The 22,966-nt window shown below is 32.0% G+C and overlaps 1 protein-coding gene and 1 long non-coding RNA gene across 6 annotated transcripts; one reads left to right on the top strand and one right to left on the bottom strand.

Moving 5' to 3' along the window:
• Window positions 1-428: 428 nt before the first annotated feature.
• On the bottom strand, window positions 429-22,893 carry LOC148616913 (uncharacterized). Of its 4 annotated transcripts, none has more exons than XM_088584086.1 (7): window positions 22,751-22,860; window positions 20,580-20,618; window positions 6,133-6,596; window positions 5,343-5,408; window positions 4,611-4,697; window positions 3,886-4,032; window positions 429-2,941 (listed from the first exon to the last, which is right to left on the bottom strand). In XM_088584086.1, the coding sequence occupies exons 3-7, from the start codon at window positions 6,469-6,471 to the stop codon at window positions 2,807-2,809; spliced, it is 774 nt and encodes a 257-aa protein (XP_088440212.1). In that variant the 5' UTR covers window positions 6,472-6,596; window positions 20,580-20,618; window positions 22,751-22,860; the 3' UTR covers window positions 429-2,806. The 4 variants fall into 4 exon arrangements, with proteins under 4 accessions (XP_088440212.1, XP_088440210.1, XP_088440211.1 ...); XM_088584084.1 differs by lacking the exon at window positions 20,580-20,618 and adding an exon at window positions 10,114-10,211 and having other exon boundaries at window positions 22,751-22,844; XM_088584085.1 differs by lacking the exon at window positions 20,580-20,618 and having other exon boundaries at window positions 22,751-22,893.
• On the top strand, window positions 9,644-16,488 carry LOC148616914 (uncharacterized). 2 transcript variants are annotated; one of them, XR_015922324.1, is made up of 4 exons: window positions 9,644-9,658; window positions 10,918-11,058; window positions 14,004-14,127; window positions 16,302-16,488. It is a non-coding gene; the product is annotated as an uncharacterized LOC148616914 (long non-coding RNA). The 2 variants fall into 2 exon arrangements; XR_015922323.1 differs by lacking the exon at window positions 9,644-9,658 and having other exon boundaries at window positions 10,911-11,058.
• Window positions 22,894-22,966: the final 73 nt, after the last annotated feature.

Here is a 22,966-nt window from a genome sequence, read left to right as displayed (position 1 = left end):
TTATGATTTTTTAACTTTTAACAGAGATATACATCTTTTCTGATATGAAGTCTCGAATTTCCCCGTAGGTTGGGACATTAACGTATAAAAACATAACCGTGCATTATCTATAACGTTAAATTACAAACAGCGCCGTCCATGATATAACGAAGAAACGAAAAAAGAAAAACAAATATAAAAATACCATTCTCTGCAGATATTTAAGTAAACTTCATTGGGTGCATTGGATATCCATCCACTTAGGTAATGGTCCGATACCCACTAAGTTTGCTGGTTGGCAGATTCCTTTAGACTATATATATATAGTCCGTTTCGGTTCGGCGTGGTTCTAAGAATAGTGAGTAATAATACAGTAGGTATAATCAAATTATTTTGAACAATATATTTTTATCGGTAAAAAGATGAAAAAGCAGCGTTTTGACCATATGTTTTCCATTATGTTATATTTGTAATCTATCATGATATAATGAACTATACAGTACACCATTGATACCAAAATTGAAAATACTGTCTTAACACTTTACAGTTTTATAAAATGTTGATAAACTTAGCAGTTGATATCCCTAAGGAAGGCTTCTAAACCAACCAGATCAAACATACTATTACTTCAATTGTCAATTCAATCGCTAAAATTGCCATACAAATAATGTCAAGCCGTCTAGAAATCGATTTTGTTTTAAAACTGTTCGAAATACAAGTAGTTGGTTTGCAACAACATTTAGATGTCATCATATTATGTTCATTTCTTGATTCAAATGTTGCCACATCCGGTTTATGGCTCAATCCCGAATTCGTACTCGTATCAACTGTTACGTTTCTGTGTTGAGGGCTTATCTGAAAGTTTATCATTTTAAAATAAAATAAGGTTGAAACAATGGTCATAACCGTCGTCAGTGAACTAGTCAGGAGTTTGATTATAATCAAAACCATTAAAAATCCTACTTGTGTTGTAGAAGGAAGGGACTCAGAAACTATAGCCATTACAAAAACAAATGTCAAGAATAGCGTGACAGAAAATGAGGTTCTTTCTCCAGATTCGACTGGCAACAGGAAAGCAAAAATATTAACAAAACTAACCAGAAAAAGCGGCAAGATGCGTGTTAAAAACACAAATACTGGCTTTCTCTCCAATGTAATGAATATTATGAGTGTACTAAAATATTTGTCACTGAATTCTATGGAACTAACATTTTGTATAATCCATTCAGAACTAGGCTCCATCCAAACAACGGCATAAGAAAACGTTTCGAATAAACCGAACATGGCAACTAGTTCTGTATCATTTTTTTCAGGATATAGTTCTATTCGGCAGTTTTGTGTATCAGCTGGATAGTACGTCATATCCGCTCCACATGTGAATGATATTGAACCACTATTTTCGCAACTTGCAATACCTTTATTGTTATAGGAAACAAATGATGTTTCATAGTCTAAATCATTATCAAATGTAAATAAGGTACGTTTATGCGCACTGTTTTTTAATAATAACTTTGGTACCCAGACCGATTTTAATGGAAGTGTAACATTTGTAATTCCTTGAAATTCGTTTACGTCCCATTGAATAAATTCGTCTTTCCACCTCTGCATAAAAGTCCCATATAATGTTATAATTCCGGTTGTTTCGTCATAGTTTAATATCAGTTGTATAAAAAATTGAATCTTTACTACAAGTAATTCCGAAAGGTTTTTCTTTGGCTGGATATGTTTTGAATAGTTTGATAACAATGAATCGTGAAGCTGCATCATGATGTCATAATCAATACACTTTATGCATTGAAAATTTAGGAATAAAATTATCAACATTGCAACACTCATCTTAACAATATTCCGATCATGTATAATGGATTTATAAGTGTAGGTAATAACCTGTTGTCGGTGGACAGATTAACTACGGAATTGCGAGTAGTTGGTTTGCATCCATCATCCATCATACAAAACACTTAGATTTAATTTACATTTTGTTGATCACATAATTTTGAGGTATAGATTATCAAGATAAAAGGACCTTTTATACAACACCATTTCGATTAAAAGCACCTCAAACAAAACCATTAATGCAAATATGAATCAATAAATGTCATCAACAAAAACAATGCGTTTACCAAACAATAATAGACTCCGTACTTACAATCTGAACTGCATTTGAAACTTGATCAATTTAACAGTTCTACAAATCAGACATTTAACACATTTTATTTTGTTTCCTTAGTTCCCTAATGTTTCTTGTTTTTATTTCTGTTTTACTTTAAATTTTTTTACTACACCAATGTAATAATTGTGTATGAATTATTATATTGACATAACGGAAGATAAAACAAACGGGTATTCATTTTAATTATATGTTATTTTAGGCATGGATAATGCATTACAAGAAATTACGGTTTTGGAAGATAAAATCTAAAGGCATAAAGGGTCAGTAAAATATAATCACCAAATTAAACACTCAATATAGTAAAACCTGTCTAAATCAAACCCTAGGTAAACCGGGAACCAGTCTAGACGAAACATTTTTGACGTCCTTTCGTATTATTTTAATTGTGTTTCAAACCGTGGTAAACACTTGTCAAAATCTAACAATTTGTTCAGTCATAAAGAGGTTTGGGTAAGACAAGTATTACTGTACACCTTTCATAATGGATTTACGATATGATGCTACCTATTGCAACTTTTACATCAAGATCACGTCTGTATACATGTTTATGTATACATGATAGGAAAGGAAAGGTCTACTCTATTCTTTATAAGGTGGAGGGTTCAAGGTTGCAGTATTTGCACAAGCTTCAGGCATATTTTCGCAAGATTGGCTTTAAGGTTGTTGCTGATTAACTGAATACTGCAGCTGTCTTTCAATAATACCAACTGTCTGCAAATTAGGTCCTGAACTCTGTGACTGAGGAATCATAACAAAGTGCGGGTTATTTCCACCAACGTAACCAAAACCCTGTAATATGCAAATAAAGTTTTAATTGAAATATTTGAAATGATAATTGATTATTAGCAATCCATTACAATTTAATTTTGCCTATAACTTTATACGGTTGAAATAAGAATAATGGTTAAAATGAATGTTTATTATAATTATAATCAGTGTATGGATTGGCTTTTAACTTGTTTTTTTTTCGTTTGTTTGTTTTGTTTGTTTTTGTTTTTGTTTTTTTTTTTATGAGAAAAGACTGTAATGTAAGAAATATATAATTGGTTACATCTATGACAATCAATATTTGCAATTGTTTGGAGGAAGATGTTATACCTGTTGCTTTTTTCGCATTTCATTTTTACCATGAAATCATTTAGAGATTGATTCAATCTGAATGGAATCAATTTTAAATAGCATGAAAAAAAATCCACAAATCAGGAAAATATTGACATGCTTGTAGAACTAAGATATTATGCACTACCATTCTAAACAAATGAATAAAAGTGCAAATGAATTTATAAGTAGCGATCAATTATAAAATTTCTGCATGAGTTCGTCCACCATTTCAAATTTTTAAAATTATTTTGCTCTCATTTCATGGGAAAAACTGATTAACTTAAATGTTTTCACTATTTGTACAATCTCCATGGTACAATGCATAAATTAAAGTTTGTATGTATTATAACCAACCAATATCGAAAAAATAATCTGCATTTACTTACCTGAAACCACTCAACCTAACACGCAAATAAAGATGAATGATTTTGGTTTTTTAACCTCTATTTTCTAAATTAATATTGATTTTTTAAAGTTGCATTAGCCTCTATATTATTAATGATGCAGTAGGTAACCGCCTTTCACTTTAATGCGATTAATGTCCAATTTTAAAATGACTTGATAACAATGTTGCTATTAAAGAAACATGCCACATCTTATTAATTTACAGTTCTATGCGCTGCAAACAGTACCTGTTGAGCAGGAACAACTGTATCCCACTTAGTGCAGCAACAACAATACGATGCCGAAACGATGGCCAGTATTACTTCCAAGAACGACAACACTGCAGTAGAAGCTGACAATATCGTAGTTTTTCGTGCGTCATAACTAAGATTTCTCTGTAAGGTTGTGACAAAATAAAATAAGTTAATTTTTTTCTAACTCAGATCCTCATAAGCTCAAAACGGGAGCTAAAGATACCAATTTTTTGTTAGTGACAAAATGATCCTGACGTGGGTATTGAAGGTTCTAATGAGAACTTTTATATGCATGTGCATTATTCAGACGTGTTGGGGGAGTAATGAAGAAACTGTAATGACTAGAGCAGCATTTAGCTTATTGAATAGATTTGTTCCCATTTTTTTTTTTTTTTTTGCTTTACCTCTTTGTTAGATCTTTCATGTAACAGGTACTATATCTAACAAATGACATACTAGTAAGATGCTTTGTGTGGAAAAAGGTGAAACATGATCTCCAAGCTTAGACAATAACCCATGTACTACATAAACCTCGGTAAATACTTTTATTTTTGAAAAAAAATATTTAGAATTTACCATGTATCACAAAATTCAGCGAATAAATTTGTTCTATCCATTCGTTATAAACTAGCAGCCTTACTGATGAGTTACTTATATTTTCCTTGCATAAAATATCTACGAAACAGTAACTGAAGAAAATACTATCATTAAAGTCTTACTACAATTGATCCAACCACACCAAGACCGAACAAAGTCGGTACGAAGATTGAAGCCCCACAAATGCTGCATACCATAAATGATATTTTCTGAAATGATTAAACTGCCTGATGTAGACACATATTGATAATGCTATATTTTGTGTTTCATAATTGAGTACATCTCGCCGAACATTGATTAAAAACCAATGTTTATTAAATGTACATTACATTCAGTGGATTATCAATTTTAAACTTAAAACATGCAAGCCTCTTGCAAAAAATTTTTGAACAGTCGGCACAGACAAAAGCATCTGTAAATTGGTTATGCAAAGTGGCATTGGATGGATAAAGTCGGATCGGTCGGGCCATTTTGTCAGTTATTTTCAAAGTGATTTTGAGTTCCCTGTCTTTTTGTACTTTGTGTATCGTGTAACTAATGAAATACGTATGTTATTTTGTGTCAAATCTATCAGATACCATTTTGTCAGACATACGCTTGGAATTTGGCGATAGCTAGCTTGCAAATGAACGAAACAGGAACGGTTTCTTACAAATAAAGGTAATTGTCTAATGTTTATTTATGTTTAATGCCTAATATCATTTAAGGAAGATGCATATGTACTAGGTGTAAGCATTCAGCAGAACTGCAGTAAAATGTGTATTGTTCGTACGCTATTCCAAAATATATGATGTTACGTTAAAACCAACACAAAACATGAGAACAACAACGAACGATTCATATGATTAACTCACCAAGCATCTCCAACTAGTTCGTCTTTTTTGTGACATACACATAGGAAGAAATCCAGTCATTATAAACTACAATGTTAAAACTATTGTACAATCTAAATGCGTGTTTTTTTGGTTTGTTTTTGTTTTTTTTTTTTTTTGTTTTTTTGTTTTTTGTTTTTTTGTTTATTTTCAGTTGACAAAAATAAGTTGTATAGAGTTAAAGGAAACACCTCATTTTTTTTACCTTGCCTGATTTTTTTCTTCAATATTACCATGCAAATTACATGATCAACAAGCACCAAAGCTTAATCCTCCTCAAAAGCGATCAATACGTTATTTTTATGTCTTGTTAAAATAGAAACTTCCTATTTAAGCCTTTGAAGTTGTACAACTTTCTTTTTGATTTTGTTCTTGTTATACTGTTTGAGTTTCCAAACAAGGAAAATAGACACACACATGGACATGGAATAACAAACAAATAACATGTACAATGAGACAGAAGCAAATGAGCAGTAGATGTACAATAACATCATGTGAAGTTCCATTTGGTTAAAGAAGACAACTGTGAACCGTCAAACGAACGATGACAGACTAATCTTTGAAGTTCTTTGAAACTTGTTCTTGAATCCTAACTGAGATGTTATTGTATCCTTATATTTCTTATGATATGCTATGTTATGGTTACTCCTGTTTTAACTAACGTATGAACTGTACTATTCAAAGCAAGAAGGGAAAAAATATGTGAATTTTGTTGTAATTATCATTAAATTAGGAAATAATTAATGTTAATGTATATACATTGAATACTTACCCATCCAGATAAAACCAGACACGTAATATCAAATGCAAACAATGCGTTATATTTATTACTATAACTGCAAGTGTAATACTGGTAAGAGGAATTCATGTAATCCCAATATTGACAATTCTTTAAACTTGTTTCATTCATATTAATTCCATCAAGAACGGTACTGATGAGGCTGATGATAGCCAATAAAACACCCAGTCCGATCTGCACGCCTCCCAAGATTTTAAATGATCTGACGGGCAATGTGTGTTCTTGGTACATTCCCTGTCCAATTTGTACCAGTATCGGGTTTGTATTTATATTTTGGGTTGGTCCCTGTGCACTTATCGGAGTTGAATTCATGTTTACAGGAGTTCCTTATACTTGTTGTTGAACCATACCCTGAAATGCTACATCAACATGGGATGGCTGGGTTAACAGTTGATTGGCTCCTTGTGGTATAACTGAATTAGCTTCTGTGTTTGACCCTGAAGGCAGAAATACTTCATTGTTGGTAGTTGTTGCCATTTTTTATCGAATATTACAAACAGCGCATGAATGGCAAGACAGTTCTAAGTGTTAAATTGAAACCTGTCTATACCGACCCCTTTCAAAACTACTTCCTAAGTGTAAAACCGTGTAATTTCCTTGTAACGAAGGCCATATTTGTCCCTTGAACCATGCTGTGTGTACCGTGATCTGTATATCGGATATAATGTTGTGTCTGACGCATCTTCTTTAAAAGGGATATAAGAAACACCAAATGGTTCTAATGCATAGGAAAATGAAAAGAAAATGCATTATCTAATATCTATGCAAACAGAAAGACTGATGAACGAGCAGCAATCCACCTTTACAACGTATTAGATGGCCTTTTCCATCGTACTTATACGATAACTAAATATAAAAGGTTCATTTTATATGTATGCAGTTAGTACAATATATATCATAGTAAAGTATATATTTATTAGATTAAGCCCCGTGCAGGTCCGGTTGTAAAAAGAATAGGCCTGCAGCAGCGCTAAGCTTGTCTTAAAAGGCGACTAAATGGTGCTCAGAAACCTAGCCGGGGGCTAGGAGCTCTGCCTACAGAGCAACTGGGATGTGTGCCCCAAGTGATGCAATGGAATACCCCTGGCGTGTTACATGCTGGGGTTGTCAGGCTATAGGTCTCACTAACCACTTCCGGGTCAAATGGCCACCCCCCCCCTTATGTAGTACCAAAAACACACTGAACCTGAATGCTGTATTATTTATTCAAGTAAATTTTGTGAAGAATTTCTACTATCATCTTACCATTAGCATAATGATTTTCCAAGCTACGCAACGGTATGCAGCTTTAAGATGTCATTTGTCCTGGGAATTCACAGTGAGACTTTGAAAATTACTTTTTAACATGTAAAGTAATGGAAACGTTAGAAGTGGTTAGTGAGACCATTAATTAAATTATGGCATATTTCAGAGAAATGCATAATTTGGGGAAAATTGCCTTTCCTGGTCATTATTTCCATTTTCCCATAAAATCAGTATAGTGATACTGGTAATCTGGCTATATTTTAAGAGGTGCATTGTGCAAGGTATTTTAAAAAACAACATAGCAACAAGATTTTTATCAGTAACAGTGACTCATAACTTGACGTCATCCATGAAATACACAACGTCACTGCTTGGGATATTCAAAGTACTCAAATAGTCACACAGCACAGACTTAGAATCACACAGTAATAAAATAGGTATGATATAAATTGTTGAAATCTGTTCTTTTTTCATAATGATAAATGATATTTGCTATTATAACTTCTTGAATTATCATAGGTATCACTTTGGTGTGACAAGTTAGTTAAAATTGTAATTTTTTTAGTAATTTAGGGAAAATATCACTGAGGGGCATGATATAAAAATGACCATTTCTTTGTAGTCCTATGTCTGATTTTGATAGTTTTGGTCTTATTAGACTCACAATACCACAAGCTTTCATAAAATGTAAAAAAAGAAAAACATAAAAACTCATAAATTGTTTTTAAGGTCTCACTAACCACTTCCGGGTCAAATGGCCACCCCCCTATGTAGTACCAAAAACACACCGAACCTAGACATATGCATTGTAAGTGCATTATTTGTGTGTATTATGATTAAAAGTAGTCAAAATAAAGCTGAGAATGTGTACTTTAAAATCATATATGTAATTAACTACAAAAGTGTATGAATATTGTTAACATGTGTGAGTAATTTGCCTCCATGCTGTCAGTTAGCAGAACAGGTAAAAATGTGGATTTTCAGTATTATTTATTCAAGTAAATTTTGTGAAGAATTTCTACAATCATCGTACCATTAGCATAATGATTTTGGAAGCCTTATTTTCCATGTTTCGCAACGGTATGCAGCTTTAAGATGTCATTTGTCCTGGGAATTCACAGTGAGACTTTGAAAATTACTTTTTTAACATGTAAAGTAATGGAAACGTTAGAAGTGGTTAGTGAGACCATAATACGGAAAACCTGACCGCAAACCAAAGTGGTGCACAATGTTGGGAAAGATGTCATGTTCCTCGCTTGTTAAAGAACCCTGCTGTGGTATTCGATAGGAGTATGCAGCTTTGCGCTCTGCTACAGCTGGCTTAAATTCAAATTGCCCAATCTTACCCATCCCTCCCTTTTTCTAGTGGCAATCAAAATTTTTCGACCCTATTTTCCTTGTGTCCTATCCCTTTTTTATTTTCATCATCATTTCATGTTCATTTTATCATCCATTTCATGTTCATCGTCTGAATATAACTGAAATATTGCTGCTCGGACGTTAAACCCAAAAAATCAATCAATCAATCAATTAGATTACTTTCGAGCTATAACATAATATACGTGACCAACCGCCCTTGGTAGTTGAACTGAAATTCGGTTGTGGATAAGATCATATCAAAAGAAATACATTTTTAATAATATGATAATATTGTTCCTGTTGCAACTACTTTACTTTAACAAGTATCGATTGAAATAAGAACTATAAGTAGACGTGCAAGAATAAAAGAAATAGAGGTCATGTATTGACATAACAAAAAATCAAATTGATTTTTTATTGATGTATTTACGCTGCGCAATTTAATAATTTCTTTGAAAAAAAACAACTATACTTCAAGGACGATATTAAACGGAATGAAAGAGTAATCAAGGGAATCAAGGTTATAGCGGTAATTAAAGGAATGCAATCCAGGGACAAAGACCAGACACGGAAAACAGACATAAACAACAGAGAACATAAAGTAACTAAAATCATACATACAAAGTAACAAAAGCAAATGAGCAACTCGGACTTCTAAAAACTGGGAGCATGGACCAGGTGCACCGGTAAGGTAAGCGTCCTCTGCTTTTCTAGAAACACCCGCCGAGTAGCTCCTAAAAAGTCAAGTCCTGGGTAGACAAACGAGGAAGGGAAAACTATGGCCCGTTCAATAAATCAGTTTTCATTTTGCAGATGGATACACCATAACGACCCACGAGTTCATGATGACGACCATTAAACTTCTGTAGTGATGACTTCAATCTTGTAGCAAAAAGTATGTTATAAGTTTGATGTTCTAGGATTAAAGCACAAACAATCTCTAAGTGATTTCTAATATCACAAAAACACATGTATTTTTTTTTTTTTTTTTTTTTTGGGGGGGGGGGTCTGTTAGAAACATTCTCAAATATATAATATGTATATCATTAATATGTTAATGCAAAAGTTACATGATTTAACTAAGCATAAGGAAAGATATAAGAAATTGATCTGTTATTCCATTCCAAATTATAAGTGAGGATAGATAATCAATTTTTGATCCTATCCTGAGAAATAATATCAAAACTTATCAAAAGTTAAATCAACCGGAAAAGCGACGTAAACGTGACCGTTATTAGTGTCAGCTGTGTAATGTATTTACATTTTCATGAACACCTGGATATACAATAAATACATATTTTACAAATTGATTGAATATCGACTGTTTAAAAGTTAATTTAACAAACTTACGCCCAATTTGCAATGTACAATAACCAATACTATGTTCATCCAATGTAATGAAATCAATCAATACCAAAGGTAAACACACAAATGCAGGTACAATATTCCTGTATAAAGGAGTTTAAATTTTATTTTAATCATTAAGGTTCCGCTAAAGGAAAATATTGGTTGTTAATTTCTTCGTTATTACACCATAAAAAGACTTGAAACTTGGCCAAGAAGTTAATTTTGTTACTATCTTTATATTTGTAATGTTATGTTGATATGCCGCTTATCAAAAATAGTATAATTATGGAAAAAAATGTAGTTATTTTGAGAATTTAAAAAAAAGTAGGGGCACTACAGTACACATTTAAATAATACCAAATCGTTACCAGTAATTCATTAGACCTTTATCCAGTGCAAGTTACTCCTTACATGTAACGAATTTCTATATTTCACGCTCTTCATGGTTACTTTCACTTTCTAGTCAGCTTGGCAGAAGCCGCCATTTTTTAAATCTTGGTGGGCAGTGTAAAAAATTCTAACATCTCAGGTAATACTGAACCGATCTGGTCAATGCCGATAACATTTCAACCCACAAATATGTTTGCATAACTATAACTAAAATGTATTTATGATGATAGTCGTTTCCATCAGATACTGCTGTTTGCATCTTGCGCAACTAGATCTGTCCAAATCGAAAGTAAATTGATGTATCCCTCCGCTCGAAAATGTATTGTTAACTATTTTTAATTTTACAATGAAGTTAAGATTACCCTTCTAAATTTTGAACATGCTCTTATATGGAAAAAATATTTATCTCATTTACAGTCACGTGTATTTATACTACATTGTGCAACGTTTCGCTGTCGGTTCATTCTACGACGTATGACATCCGGTTATGTGAGGGCTGTTATTCGGTGACGCCAAGGATGTATACACAGAGACAAAATGTTTGATTATTTAAAATCGGTGAGTATATGCAGGTATCCATCTCCTTTTTTTTATTTACAATTGACTTTTATTTAAACTTTTCGTCAGGTTGTCTTGATCAATCAAATGTTCAAATGGTTCCATGCACCATCATCGGCCATATTTACCACGCTTTTTGGGGCAACTTATTTACCATGTTTACTTTATTTATTTTTTTTTTAAATTGAACTGTTAAGGTTTCAGTCGTTAATATGTATATAATTTTACTATCAAAATATTAATAAGTACTTTTATGATTATCTGTGATATTTGTCGTATGGACACATAACATATGGAAGCCATTTTCTTACATGTTGTCCTGTCTTTAGTACAAAATACCACAAATTTGGCTAAAACGCCTGTTTAGGGGATCCCTTAAATAGTGTTTTTTTATACATTATGGAATAATATGGAGTAGGCATTATCTGAATCAGTGAGCGCCCTGAGCTTTACCATACATGTACTGTCTAAAAAAATAAAAATAATGACATTACAAAGAGGGGGGGTGTCAACCCAGATGAAATTGTTTGATTCGCAAATGTAATATTTTTGTTCATATTTAAGCAGCAAGCAAAATAAATAATTCTATTTCGAAATCTGTCTTGTTAATTGATAGGGGATTTTTTTTTAATGAATGAATAACTTGGAACATTTTTTTTCTCAAACTTCCAACAGCATGAGCATACCCCTTTTCCCTTGCTCTCAAAATGGTCAATAACTTTATAGCACTTTGCAATAACTTACATGTTTTATCCCTTAAGGGCAACTCTAGCAACTTCAGTTTTGATCTGTCAGATCAATCTGCATAGATATCGTAAATAATTACAATTCTCTACGAATGGTGAGAATATTTTACACAACTCATGTGACGTACACAAAATTCAGATGACACTGTAAATTTCAAACAAGAAAATTATTGTCATTCCTATCTTAGAAAAGATATGCTTCGATATGATTATATAATAGGAGTTATATTTATTTCCGAGTCGGGTTAGGTTCTTGACAACAACAGTGGAACAGTAAAGGAAGTCTATTTTTATTTTCCTTATTTTTAGAAGAAATATGGGAATCTTGTCCCATGGACAAACAGACATGTTGAGACAACTCGTACTATCATAATGATAAAGAAGATATACATGTAAAAGAATTATACTTGATACTTCAAGAATTTTCAAAAGACCAACTGGGTCATCCATAAAAATAAATGAAATAGCGACTCAAACCCATTATAATGGAGTAAATGGAGTAAATGTTATGAATAAATAAATAATATTTAAAACTAAATTATGATTGGCTGTTAATATCACTGATCCAAATACTACCTTGAACCATCAAGTATAAATGACAAACAGAAGAAATGACATTGATCTTAAACAGAAGAAGGGATATGGACAAAGACAAGAAAGATGTCCAAATCCATTTAACAGATGCAGATTTGAAAAGTTACATGCACGGATAATTGGACAGATTATGTTTCAAATTCCATACCAATCTAAATGAATGATTATCCAATCTTTTGTTATATAAAATTTTGTCACATTAAGATAATATTATCAGGTTTTCGTTAGAAAAGAGCATGTGAAACTGAAATTTTGGTTGTTAGTAAAACTGATAATTGATAACTTTGGAAAAAAATCAGCAAAGCGGAACGAAATGTAAACTCGATCCTAAACTCATCAAGGTAGACCCACTTACCAAAAATCAGTTCAATATTTGCAAGCGTTTAGAAAAAAAGTGTGGAAAACTCAAATTTCGGTAAATTCAAGGGTCATAACTCTGACAAAAAAAGTGAAACAGAACAAAATCCATACTTGATCTGTAACTCATCAGGGTAGACTCACATATCAAAAATCAGCTCAATATCTGCAAGCAATTAATAGAAAAACACCGCAGAAAACTTAAATTTCAATAAATTTTAAGGGCCATAACTCGGACAATAATGAGCCAAGCAAAACGAAATGTTATTTAGATCTGTAACTCATCAACGTTGACTCAGCTAAATATCTGCAAGTGTTTAGAAAAAATGCGGAAAACTTAATTTTTTTTTTGGATGGACAGACAGATGGAGTGCTAAAGCCGTTAAGTGACTAATAAATATTCTCACTTTTAAATAGAAAATCATAATTTCCCCATTTTTTTATTTATATAATGGATTAAAAAAAACACCATATGAAGGATAGTACCCCAAATGGGATGTTAACCCTTATTTCAGGTCTTTTTTGCAACCTGCAAATGGCAAACAAGAAGAAAATAGAGGAACTAGTAGGGGGTCCAGGGGAGGGTTCTGGTAGTGGAAACTCCTTTTCATTGGAAAATTTTGTTACATTTGTGATTAATGTACTGTAAAATTAGTAAATAACAGCCTAGAAACCACCCTTTTGAACGCCACTCTAACCCTCTCTTTTCAAAATATCTGGGTCTGTAACATTTGTTAAATGTAATGTTTGTCCAGCTGTCCCTGGATTAAAAGACCCTTCTGACAAGTAAACTGTACATAGGCAGTTTTGAAAAAAAATATGTATACATTTATAGTTCAGGTTGTTCTATGGAAAAAGTGACAGAACCATACAAATACAAATAATTCAGTACCAAGATGTGTAGATGGAAAGAGATTAAGATGTAGACCTTATTTTAGATGTTACATGTATAAATCTTATACTTACAGAGTGTAAGTTCAATTGACATGTACAAATGTACATGTAAATGGAAATTACTTTTTGAGTAAATAATATGGAAGTGTCAGATAATACTCACTATATAATTAATTGATGATAATCGGGTGACATTTAACAGGTCGAAGTAATGCCCTTGCAATTGATTTTTACCAATTTTTTGTGGATTTTCAATGTGTATTTCAAGTTATTTTGAATTATACCTTATTTTCTCTTTTTTATTATATTTTTTGCAGTTCTTTGGGGTGTTAATGTTAATTATCAATTTTGTAGGAACTCCATATTCATCTACATTGCTGCATCATTACAGAAATCAGCTTAGACAATCTGGTTGTGGCAAAAGTCACTGTGATAGCACCTTAATTTCTGACTCATTGTTTTAAAACTTTAATGATTTGTAAGTACCAATAAATCTTAGATAGGATGGATGTTCCTAGAAAATGGTCTAAGGGGTTAACTTTTTTGAGAGGGGGACTTCAGTGTTAAACAGCTAACAATTTAGGCTTGTCGCCTGGATGGGGCCTCTATATTTTGGATCGATTTCTTTTATAGCAAAAAAAATGCTTGAATAAGATTAATTCATTCAAAGAAATCAATGAATGCAGGGGGGCTACTTTTTATTTGCGGTCATATAGTAGTATGGGGCTGTTGTCGTTGTCAGTACACACTTGGTTTTTGTGCCATAATTGGAGTACTGGTTGATATTTATAAAATCTTATAACGTTGCAAGGTTACAAACTCCAAAAAGAAGGTTGGTATTGATTTTGGGGTTCATAGTCCCACCGTTTTAGAAAAGGGACCTAAAAGGGGCATAAAAAAAAGCATTTGATAGAATTCAACTTCATAACTCCAGTACAAGCATAGGAATGTCTATAATATTTTTTCCTTAATATTCTATAAAATTATCAGACTTGCATTGATTTTTTTGGGGGGGAAAGATTTGAACTTTTCGGATATTAGGGGCCAGAAAAATGCCTTTTCTTGATGTCCAAACAATATCTTGACTATTAGGAAATGAATTTCTTTGAAATCGTATTTTAAGGTGATATACACGTACAATGTACCACCAAAGGAAGACTGGGATTAATTTTTGGGGTTTAGACTTTAATCTTGTAGTCTGAAACAAGAATTTTCCCTATGTCTTAATAGTATCTTGAATAAAAGTGAACGGATCTCATATAAATTTTACTACAAGGTGCCATACAACGAAAAAAGACTGGGATTGATTTTTATGGTTGTGACTTGAGCCAAGTAAGAATAAGGGGTCACTAATGGGCCATGAAAAAAAGTTGTTTTTTTTTATTATTTCTGGACAATAACTTTAGTGAAAAGAAATGGATCATTTTAAGTTGTACCACGAGATACCATTTTTCCACAGTAACTTTGGGATTGATTTTTACAGGTCGTTACTAGAACCAGTTTGGAAGAATGGCAAAAGAAGTGACCAAATTGGTTCTGATCAAATTTTTATCCTGTGTAAAATATCTAATCGTAATCAAATTTCGTAGCTGTGTCAAGTTTAAATGGTGTGTCCATACTTGCCCAAAATGTTCAGGGTTCAACCTCTGCAGTCATATCAAGCTGCACCCTGCAAAACATTTTATTTGATTTTACCTTCAAATTTGTTACGTAGCTGACAGCAATACAACTTTAACGTAATTTATTCTACAGTTGAGCATAAAAGGAGGGTTAATTTTATTTCGGGTATTGGAATTGATTTTTTCTAAAGAGTGAAGATGTGTGCTCATGGGGTAAATGTTACCATGCTCACCATGGTTGTTTGATTCAATCATCTCTCAGTGGCCAATTGTGTAAAATTTAGCAGTTTGTTTCAAAATTTTGAACTTAACCCCTTTAGCCCCTCCCAAAATGGCATATTAAATGACAAATCTTACAATATTAACCTGAATGTCGGGCGACAAGTTGTTATTGTACTGTTTCTTCTTCTTCTTCTTCTTCTTCTTCTTATTATTATTATTATTATTATAATTATTATTATTATTATTATTATTATCATTATTTTTCTTCCAATGATTTTGTCCAGAGTTTTTAGAGAGCATCACTGAAAGCAATGAATTGAAATTTAGTATGCAGGTAGATGGTATTGAGCAGGGGTTCATAATATGATAATACGCTGAAAAGTCTTTGGTCTGTAAATCAAATCAACAACAGTGTCCTTATTTTAAGGATTGCAAAAGAAATTTGTTTAAGGTAATGTGTTTATTGTTGACATATATACACATATACATGTACATTATCATTTCAGCAAACTCTTTTTAAATTGCAAAGCTCCATCATGTTTTTTTAAAACATTGTAGTAGTTGTTTTAATTGGTTAATTTAACACATTGAGTAAGCTCCAAATCGCCTTCTATATTTTTCTCACTAAAGAGAAAGTGAAAGTAGCTATAAATAGAATTGAAAGCAGTCCCAATATAAATGGCTTCCATTTAAATTCATTTTGAGCAATTTACTTGTTACAATTAAGTATATTTTTAAGATTTAGAATCGGTTAAAAGGGGAACTTGCACTAGATATATGTTTGTAAAATATTTTTGTTTACTTTTTATAGGTAAATATGGACTTACAAAAGATGTGTATTTAATGGCAGTCTGGCACCTTTATATGCAAGATTCAAGGATTACAGTAATGGAAAAATGATTTTAAATGACTTAGAAATCTTGTACTAAATGAGAGGAACATTTTGGTATATGATATGATGTTATTATGGCATACACTAATAAAATATTTAACTTTTAGTTTTTAGTTTGTTTTCCTTTAGCGGAAGTTTCACGAAGGTGTACATTACGTGTACTATGGTATATACATGCATGCTCTCGTTTATAAGCATTATATTCGATTACAATTTGGGTCTTTTGTTAACATTTATTGATAAATGTTAAAAAAGGAATAAATGTCGATCTACAACATGGCGGTATATATATGTAATGGTAACACGTTTCAATCGACAACACACAACATACTAAAACGGATAGAAAAATATTTATCAAAATGAGTAACAATGAAGGCTTGGAACGACCAGGTGCACTGGTAGGGTCAGTGTGGCCCCGTTTGTTTCTAGTTTCATAAAACGTGTATTTCACGAAATGTCTAGAAACCGGAAGAAAAATCAAACAAATCTAACAATATACTGTAGATGGACATACTTTTTAATTAAGACAGCAATTTCACCAAAGAAATATAAATCCTAAATCTTAGACAGAACCACATTATATAATTTTGTTTTGGTGGGTTTGTATTGGTCATTTGAACTAATAACATTGTAAGGAACAAATTAAAGCATGGCGTTGAGCTTAAATCGCGCAAACAAAACAATTAAAACATTTATCCGAACATTTTAGTTTGCAACATACATGAACTTGTTGACCTATAAAAAATGGAAGTTTGCTGAGCGTTCGAAAATGCATTTAGAATTAACACGTCTGACAGTCATACTATGTATGTTTTCAAGTTGTGAGTTGGATACTCATTTTATGTATATACGCCTTGAATGCGGTTGAATTGTAACTTATCCGTGTATTGTTTACTATCCATACACTCCAGTTACAGATAGGCATGCCAATAAACCACATATTATTAGTCCCCAAAGTGTCCCTCCAATATCCAGACCCTTCGTTGCAACAAGCACGTGTAATATATCAGTTTTTTATCGTTATTCACTCATTGAATAAGGCAGAAGCCATTATTTTAGTCCACAAGCAGTGTTATTGACACACTGGTTATTAAATGATTTTTGACAACCTTAACCTTTATTTTTTGGACCTCGTTAACAATGCCAAATACTCACAATTCTTGATTGTAAATGCAAATATTTTTTTGTTAATTTCAAGTAGAGGCAGGCTATAGTATGTGTAATGTTTGACTGACTGGTAAGTAATGATAACAGAATTCAACATGTAATTTTTGACAAATCTTGTTCATGCCTGTTTGATATAAGGACGATTCCTGACTGTTCTATGTCAGAATAGTACATGAATATTCTAGACCAAAACAATTCGCACCTGTTCTAGGTAAAAATACTAGTATTAAATATTTAGATCTGAACGATTTCTACATAATCTAGAGAAAAACTATTAATAAATTATCTTGGTTGGAACAATTCCTAAATAGTCTAGATGAAGAGCAGTAATGACTATTCTAGGTCCATAATGCTTTCTAAACGCTTTAGATGAAAACGCGAAAAGAATTTCTAGATAAAAACGAGCAATGGATATACTATGCTCACAGTAAATCCTACATATTCTAGATAAAAACGAGTAATGATTATTCTTGATTCAGAATGTTTCCATACTTTTCTAGGTAAACAAGAGTAATGGACATTCTGGAAATTCTAGGTTTAGAATGATTCTTATCAATTTAATATTATAACCAAGTTCATAATTTATTCATACTAATAACCCTTATAATGTATATATATTTGTGTCTAGTTCATGTGAGTTGTCAGACTACTTTCATATTTTGTTTGTGTTTTTAAGTTATACATGTATAATTTGTATTACTGAAGAAATGAAGTATAATTACTGTACAAACATGGTGATTGCAATGTTTGAAAGGACAAAACTAGTATTCATATTCATATTGATCACATATACAAAACTTGCCATTGTTTACTTGACATTCCATGCTTTTTATAGATGTTTTAGGGGACAAAAGTTTATTTTGATAATAGCTAGGCTGGCAAAATAAAAGAGTTGTCACAGACAAAATGAAACAGTAGCAAATATTGCAATGTAAAGATTAATAGATTTTATATTACTGTTGATCAGCATAAAGTTAATATATTGAAAATTTGTGCTAGATTTATCTGTATTGAAGTACATGTATACGCTTTTTTATAGAAGAAACTCCGTTTTCGTGTAAAGTAGGAATTAGTCTAACAGCGGCTCGTCTAAATTATAGATATTGTCTTAAAGCATTTTAAATGTGGTCAAATAAATTCACACAATTGTCCTCATATTTAGTATTATAAAAAAAAATGATCAAAGTAGAATGATGAGCATTCTGTATTTACGTATCTTTATAATTGTCTATAGACATTAGCAGTAAACTCCTTAAATATTCATACCACAAACATTTGAACGATTCAAGGCAATGTCTTTATATGGCTCAAACCATTCCAAAAATTGATTGCTATAACAATTACGTCAAATAAATTATTTACTTATGCACGGTGCACTGGTTTTCTCTATTTTCGCGGTGGACAGAAACAATCAAAATTTTTATGTAAATTCAAAGGAATTTCCGCAAGCACGACATTCTGAATCATTGGCGTACTAATAACAAATCTTATAAGTGAGAATAGAATCAAAGAGCGCAATAGAACGCAAGACTAGGAAATCTCAGCAGGTGTGTGATGTGCAAATGCCGTGCATAAAGTTGGATATGCATGAATTGATACAATTGAATAAAACAGAATAAGCAATGTGACATTCTATTTCAGTGACATACTAAGAAAACACTGGCCTGGTATATTTCATAGACCTAGTTATCACAAATTATTCGCAAAAGCTGTCCTCTTTGGTATGTTTGACGCTCTCCTCCCGCTCATTTCTTTTTTCTAATTTAATCTAAACCACCTTCCTAAACCCGTAAACCCGTCAGAATTAGTTAAAATGAGAAATCCTATCACTATTTCGTTCAAAGTTTAATTAAATTATGCATGAATTTTTTAGTATTTCCCTCGTTATCGTCCCGAAATTTTCATACAAATCCATGGCTGATTACAAAGGCAATATTTAAAAAGCCATATATTGTTCTATTAGTTATTTGATAGCAGTGGTATATTTTAACCTTTTTTGTTGTCAGAAAAAAAGCGTAAAACGCGAATAAATGGAGAAATGTGTATGTTCTATTCAAATGAATCTCCATGTTTCTATTGCATTTCATTTTGCTCATTATCAACATTTGCAAAATATTCTGATAAATCGTCTGTGGTATATTAAAATGACTTAAAATATACATTAGAGATGACATAACCTTTAAAAACCAGGATTTTATATAAAGACTCAATAATCACAAGTACATAACAAGTGCGTGGTACTTCAATGGTCACATATATAGACTGATACTGACGGTGAACGATATCGGTTCAACATATTTGACAATATCGACAAGTGGCTTAAGACAGAATTTGGGGGAAATAACAATTTATATCGCTATCATCAAGTGTGTGTAAAAAGTTATAAAACAAAGTGTTTTTTATATTTTATTTTCCATGTCAATCAATAATCCCTTGGTGGGCGTTGTTACTTCTGAATATCCGGAACAAGTCTGGGTCTTCAACGTCTTCGTTTTAGTATAAAGTTTTCCCAACATTTCTTGTTTTTGAAAAGTTCAGAATGATCAGAGTAGTTTCGCAAAATAAAAACTTTTAACTATCTACGAAACTCGAATAAGATGATTGCTTTATGCACAATCGATACTTACTTTGTAAGGCGATAATCTACATTACAATAGTTTGTTTTGTCTTTTTACGTGCACTTCAGAACCAAAACAATATGAATAGAAACTACCTCATTATTGATGTTATTTACATATACATGTTTATAGCTGGTGTCAGGTGAGGAATTTGTACCATCTGTATTAATATGATCCAGTATATGCTTAAACATATGATTGATGCATCATTTATGTCCTTTTTCGACGTTTCAAATGCACATGTAATGTGTACTAGCAGGGAATGTATGTATTATAATAAAGTCCCCGCAAACATGTCAGAAATACACTTTATAATTGTAATGTTATGTCATATATTTGTAAAAATGCAAGTAGCGTTATGTTAGATGGTAAATTACATCTGTTTAAGCAAATGATAAAGTTTAATATTTACCATACGTGATGCACATGTATAGATAGTATACCTTTGTTCCTGTTACCATGAGCATTAAAATAAATATTTAGTACACTTTCAATAATTAGAAATGCAGATTTGACTTGAAACAACAATGTTCATTAGACTTCCTTTATAAAGATTAACTCAAACATTTGTATATAAAGATAGTTTGTTTGATTTTTGTTTACTGGTTTTGCTTTTTTCCTCAGATAAAATGTTTGCACAAAAGCTTAATGAGATCAAAGCCCTACCATTCTGTGGTATAAAGATAATGATACGTTGACAATTATAAAAGAATAAGGCACCTGTCTGTTTCTTGACATAAAATTAAATGCATCTGTATTTTTTTTTCCTCAATTGGTTTACCTATTTTATCTTGTTTCGGCTTGGTGATTATATCTTTTATATGGCTTTTAGATGTATCCTTGTAGGGGGTAGATGTTTCTCTAATTCATAAACATATGCATGAGAATGTCAGGTACATATTTTTAAATAAGAAAAATCCTTCTTTACTTCTACTACATGTATATGTAGACATGAGTGGACAGGCAACTAATAGTGTATCAAGATATACATTGTTTTTCACTTTTATTAGACATAGCTAATATTGTTATTGGTTCATTAAATTGTTGGGGTCTGGCAGAAACAAATTAAACGCAATATAATGTTCTCCATTTATAAAAAGAAATATGATATTTCAGTACTGATTGATATGCATAGTACTCGAGAATCTGACAAAATGTTGGCTAGATGAATGGGACTTTCTTGGCAACTTTAGCGCTCATACCAGCAGGAGCAAGGGTGTTCCAATTCTTTTGAAAAAAAACTTTTGAATTTAAGATACGTGAGGAAATCATAGACCCAAATGGTAAATCATTTCAGATATAAATATTCAAGAGTATAGACTAGTAGCTCTCTATGGTCCAAAGAAGATAGGCCAGATTTTTGTAAAGCCTGTTTAGTAAGATATGTATGTATGATAATTCCTCATTTTTTTGGCAGGAGATTTGAACGTCGTCCAAGATTATAATTTGGACACATCAAACTATCGAGATCAAAATAATACTCGAGCTCAAGGTGTCGTTTGGGATGTGATTGATACATTAGATATTTTAGATATTTGAGAGTGCAGCACCCTGATGTGAAGCGTTTTACATTGAGGGGGGCGAACAAAAAGCAGGTAGACTTGATTATTTTCTTGTTTCATCTGACTTGGAGCCATTGGTTGTTTCATCAAACATAGGAATAAGCTACAGGCCTGATAATTCAGCTATCAACATTACCCTCAAGTTTATTATCAAGTGCGTGGGCAAGGTACTTGGACATTAAAAATAGTCTATTGAAAGACCCAGTTTTTGTTGATAAGGTTAAGCAAACCGTCTTGGAGGTTATAACAGAGTACGAATGTGATGAAAATGAGAATCTTCAGAATCCTAATAAAAGGTTTGCTATTGATGGACAGTTACTTTGGGAAAAAAATAAATTTAAGGTAAGAGGGATAGCTGTGCCTCACACTAAATGAAGACCAAAGATAGAGAGGAAAAGAGTTGCTTGAAAAATTAGAAAAAATTACACCGTGACATTCAAGGAATTGATTCTCAAGAAATTATGCAGAAAATTGAAAGGTATGAAAATTGCATATTCTGCGTGGAGAAACGATAAAGGGCTTGGTGCCAAGGGTAAAGGCAAAATGGCAGGTTGAATGTAAATATAATACAAGATTTTTCTGCAATCTTCTGTCATCTTTTATGACATGCACATGGGAAGTAAAACAGTCATTATAAATTGAAATACCATTAGATCAAAGTTAAATTAAGAAATTTGATAATAACAAAACAATATTATTTCATATTATTGATATTTTCAATTGTAATTCTTAAGGTTGAACTAGGAAAAACTTTTTAACGTTTTAATTATTGCAGATGCAGATTGTCGCGACTGTGTCAAATGTCGGTTTCAAAAAATGTTTAGCGTTACATAATAAATTATTTTCATTTTTTATACTAGCTAAGTAAAAGCAAACGTGATCCTAAGAAGCAACAAATGAAATAATATAACACCTGACTTCCATGTAGATATAATTACAATAATAAAATAATTAAGAACGTGACTATTGAATTAAAGATAACTAAGGTCGTTTTGGGTAAACAGTAGGTAAATATACGTACCTGTGTTAATTGAATTAAAGTCTCACTTTTCGTTTAATCTCTTTTTGCGTCGTTTCTTTTTTAATACATAAATAAAGGTCGATATGTTTACAAAATTTACATCCGGCTTAGTTTTTACTGAATACATTGGATTTGGCAAATCGAATACATTTTACGGTCATGATTTTATTTGAAAAATCAATGGTAGACATAGCATAAATTATAGATCCTTTCGTC

The sequence above is a fragment of the Perna viridis genome, chromosome 5 (assembly GCF_037379345.1).
Source record: "Perna viridis isolate PV_CMFRI_1.1 ecotype Kerala chromosome 5, ASM3737934v1, whole genome shotgun sequence".
Classification (NCBI taxonomy): domain Eukaryota; kingdom Metazoa; phylum Mollusca; class Bivalvia; order Mytilida; family Mytilidae; genus Perna; species Perna viridis.
Note: the sequence above shows the minus strand (reverse complement) of the source record. Positions and strands in the feature narration are given on the sequence as shown.

What these genes read in the sequence shown, in the direction of transcription:
- LOC148616913 (XM_088584085.1), bottom strand. Translation starts at nt 6,471, where the DNA reads ATGAATTCAACTCCGATAAGTGCACAGGGACCAACCCAAAATATAAAT. An exon ending in GTCTGGTTTTATCTGGATGG is followed by an intron (nt 5,409 to 6,132) that starts GTAAGTATTCAA and finishes TTAACATTGTAG; the next exon opens with TTTATAATGACTGGATTTCT. An exon ending in GAACTAGTTGGAGATGCTTG is followed by an intron (nt 4,698 to 5,342) that starts GTGAGTTAATCA and finishes TAATCATTTCAG; the next exon opens with AAAATATCATTTATGGTATG.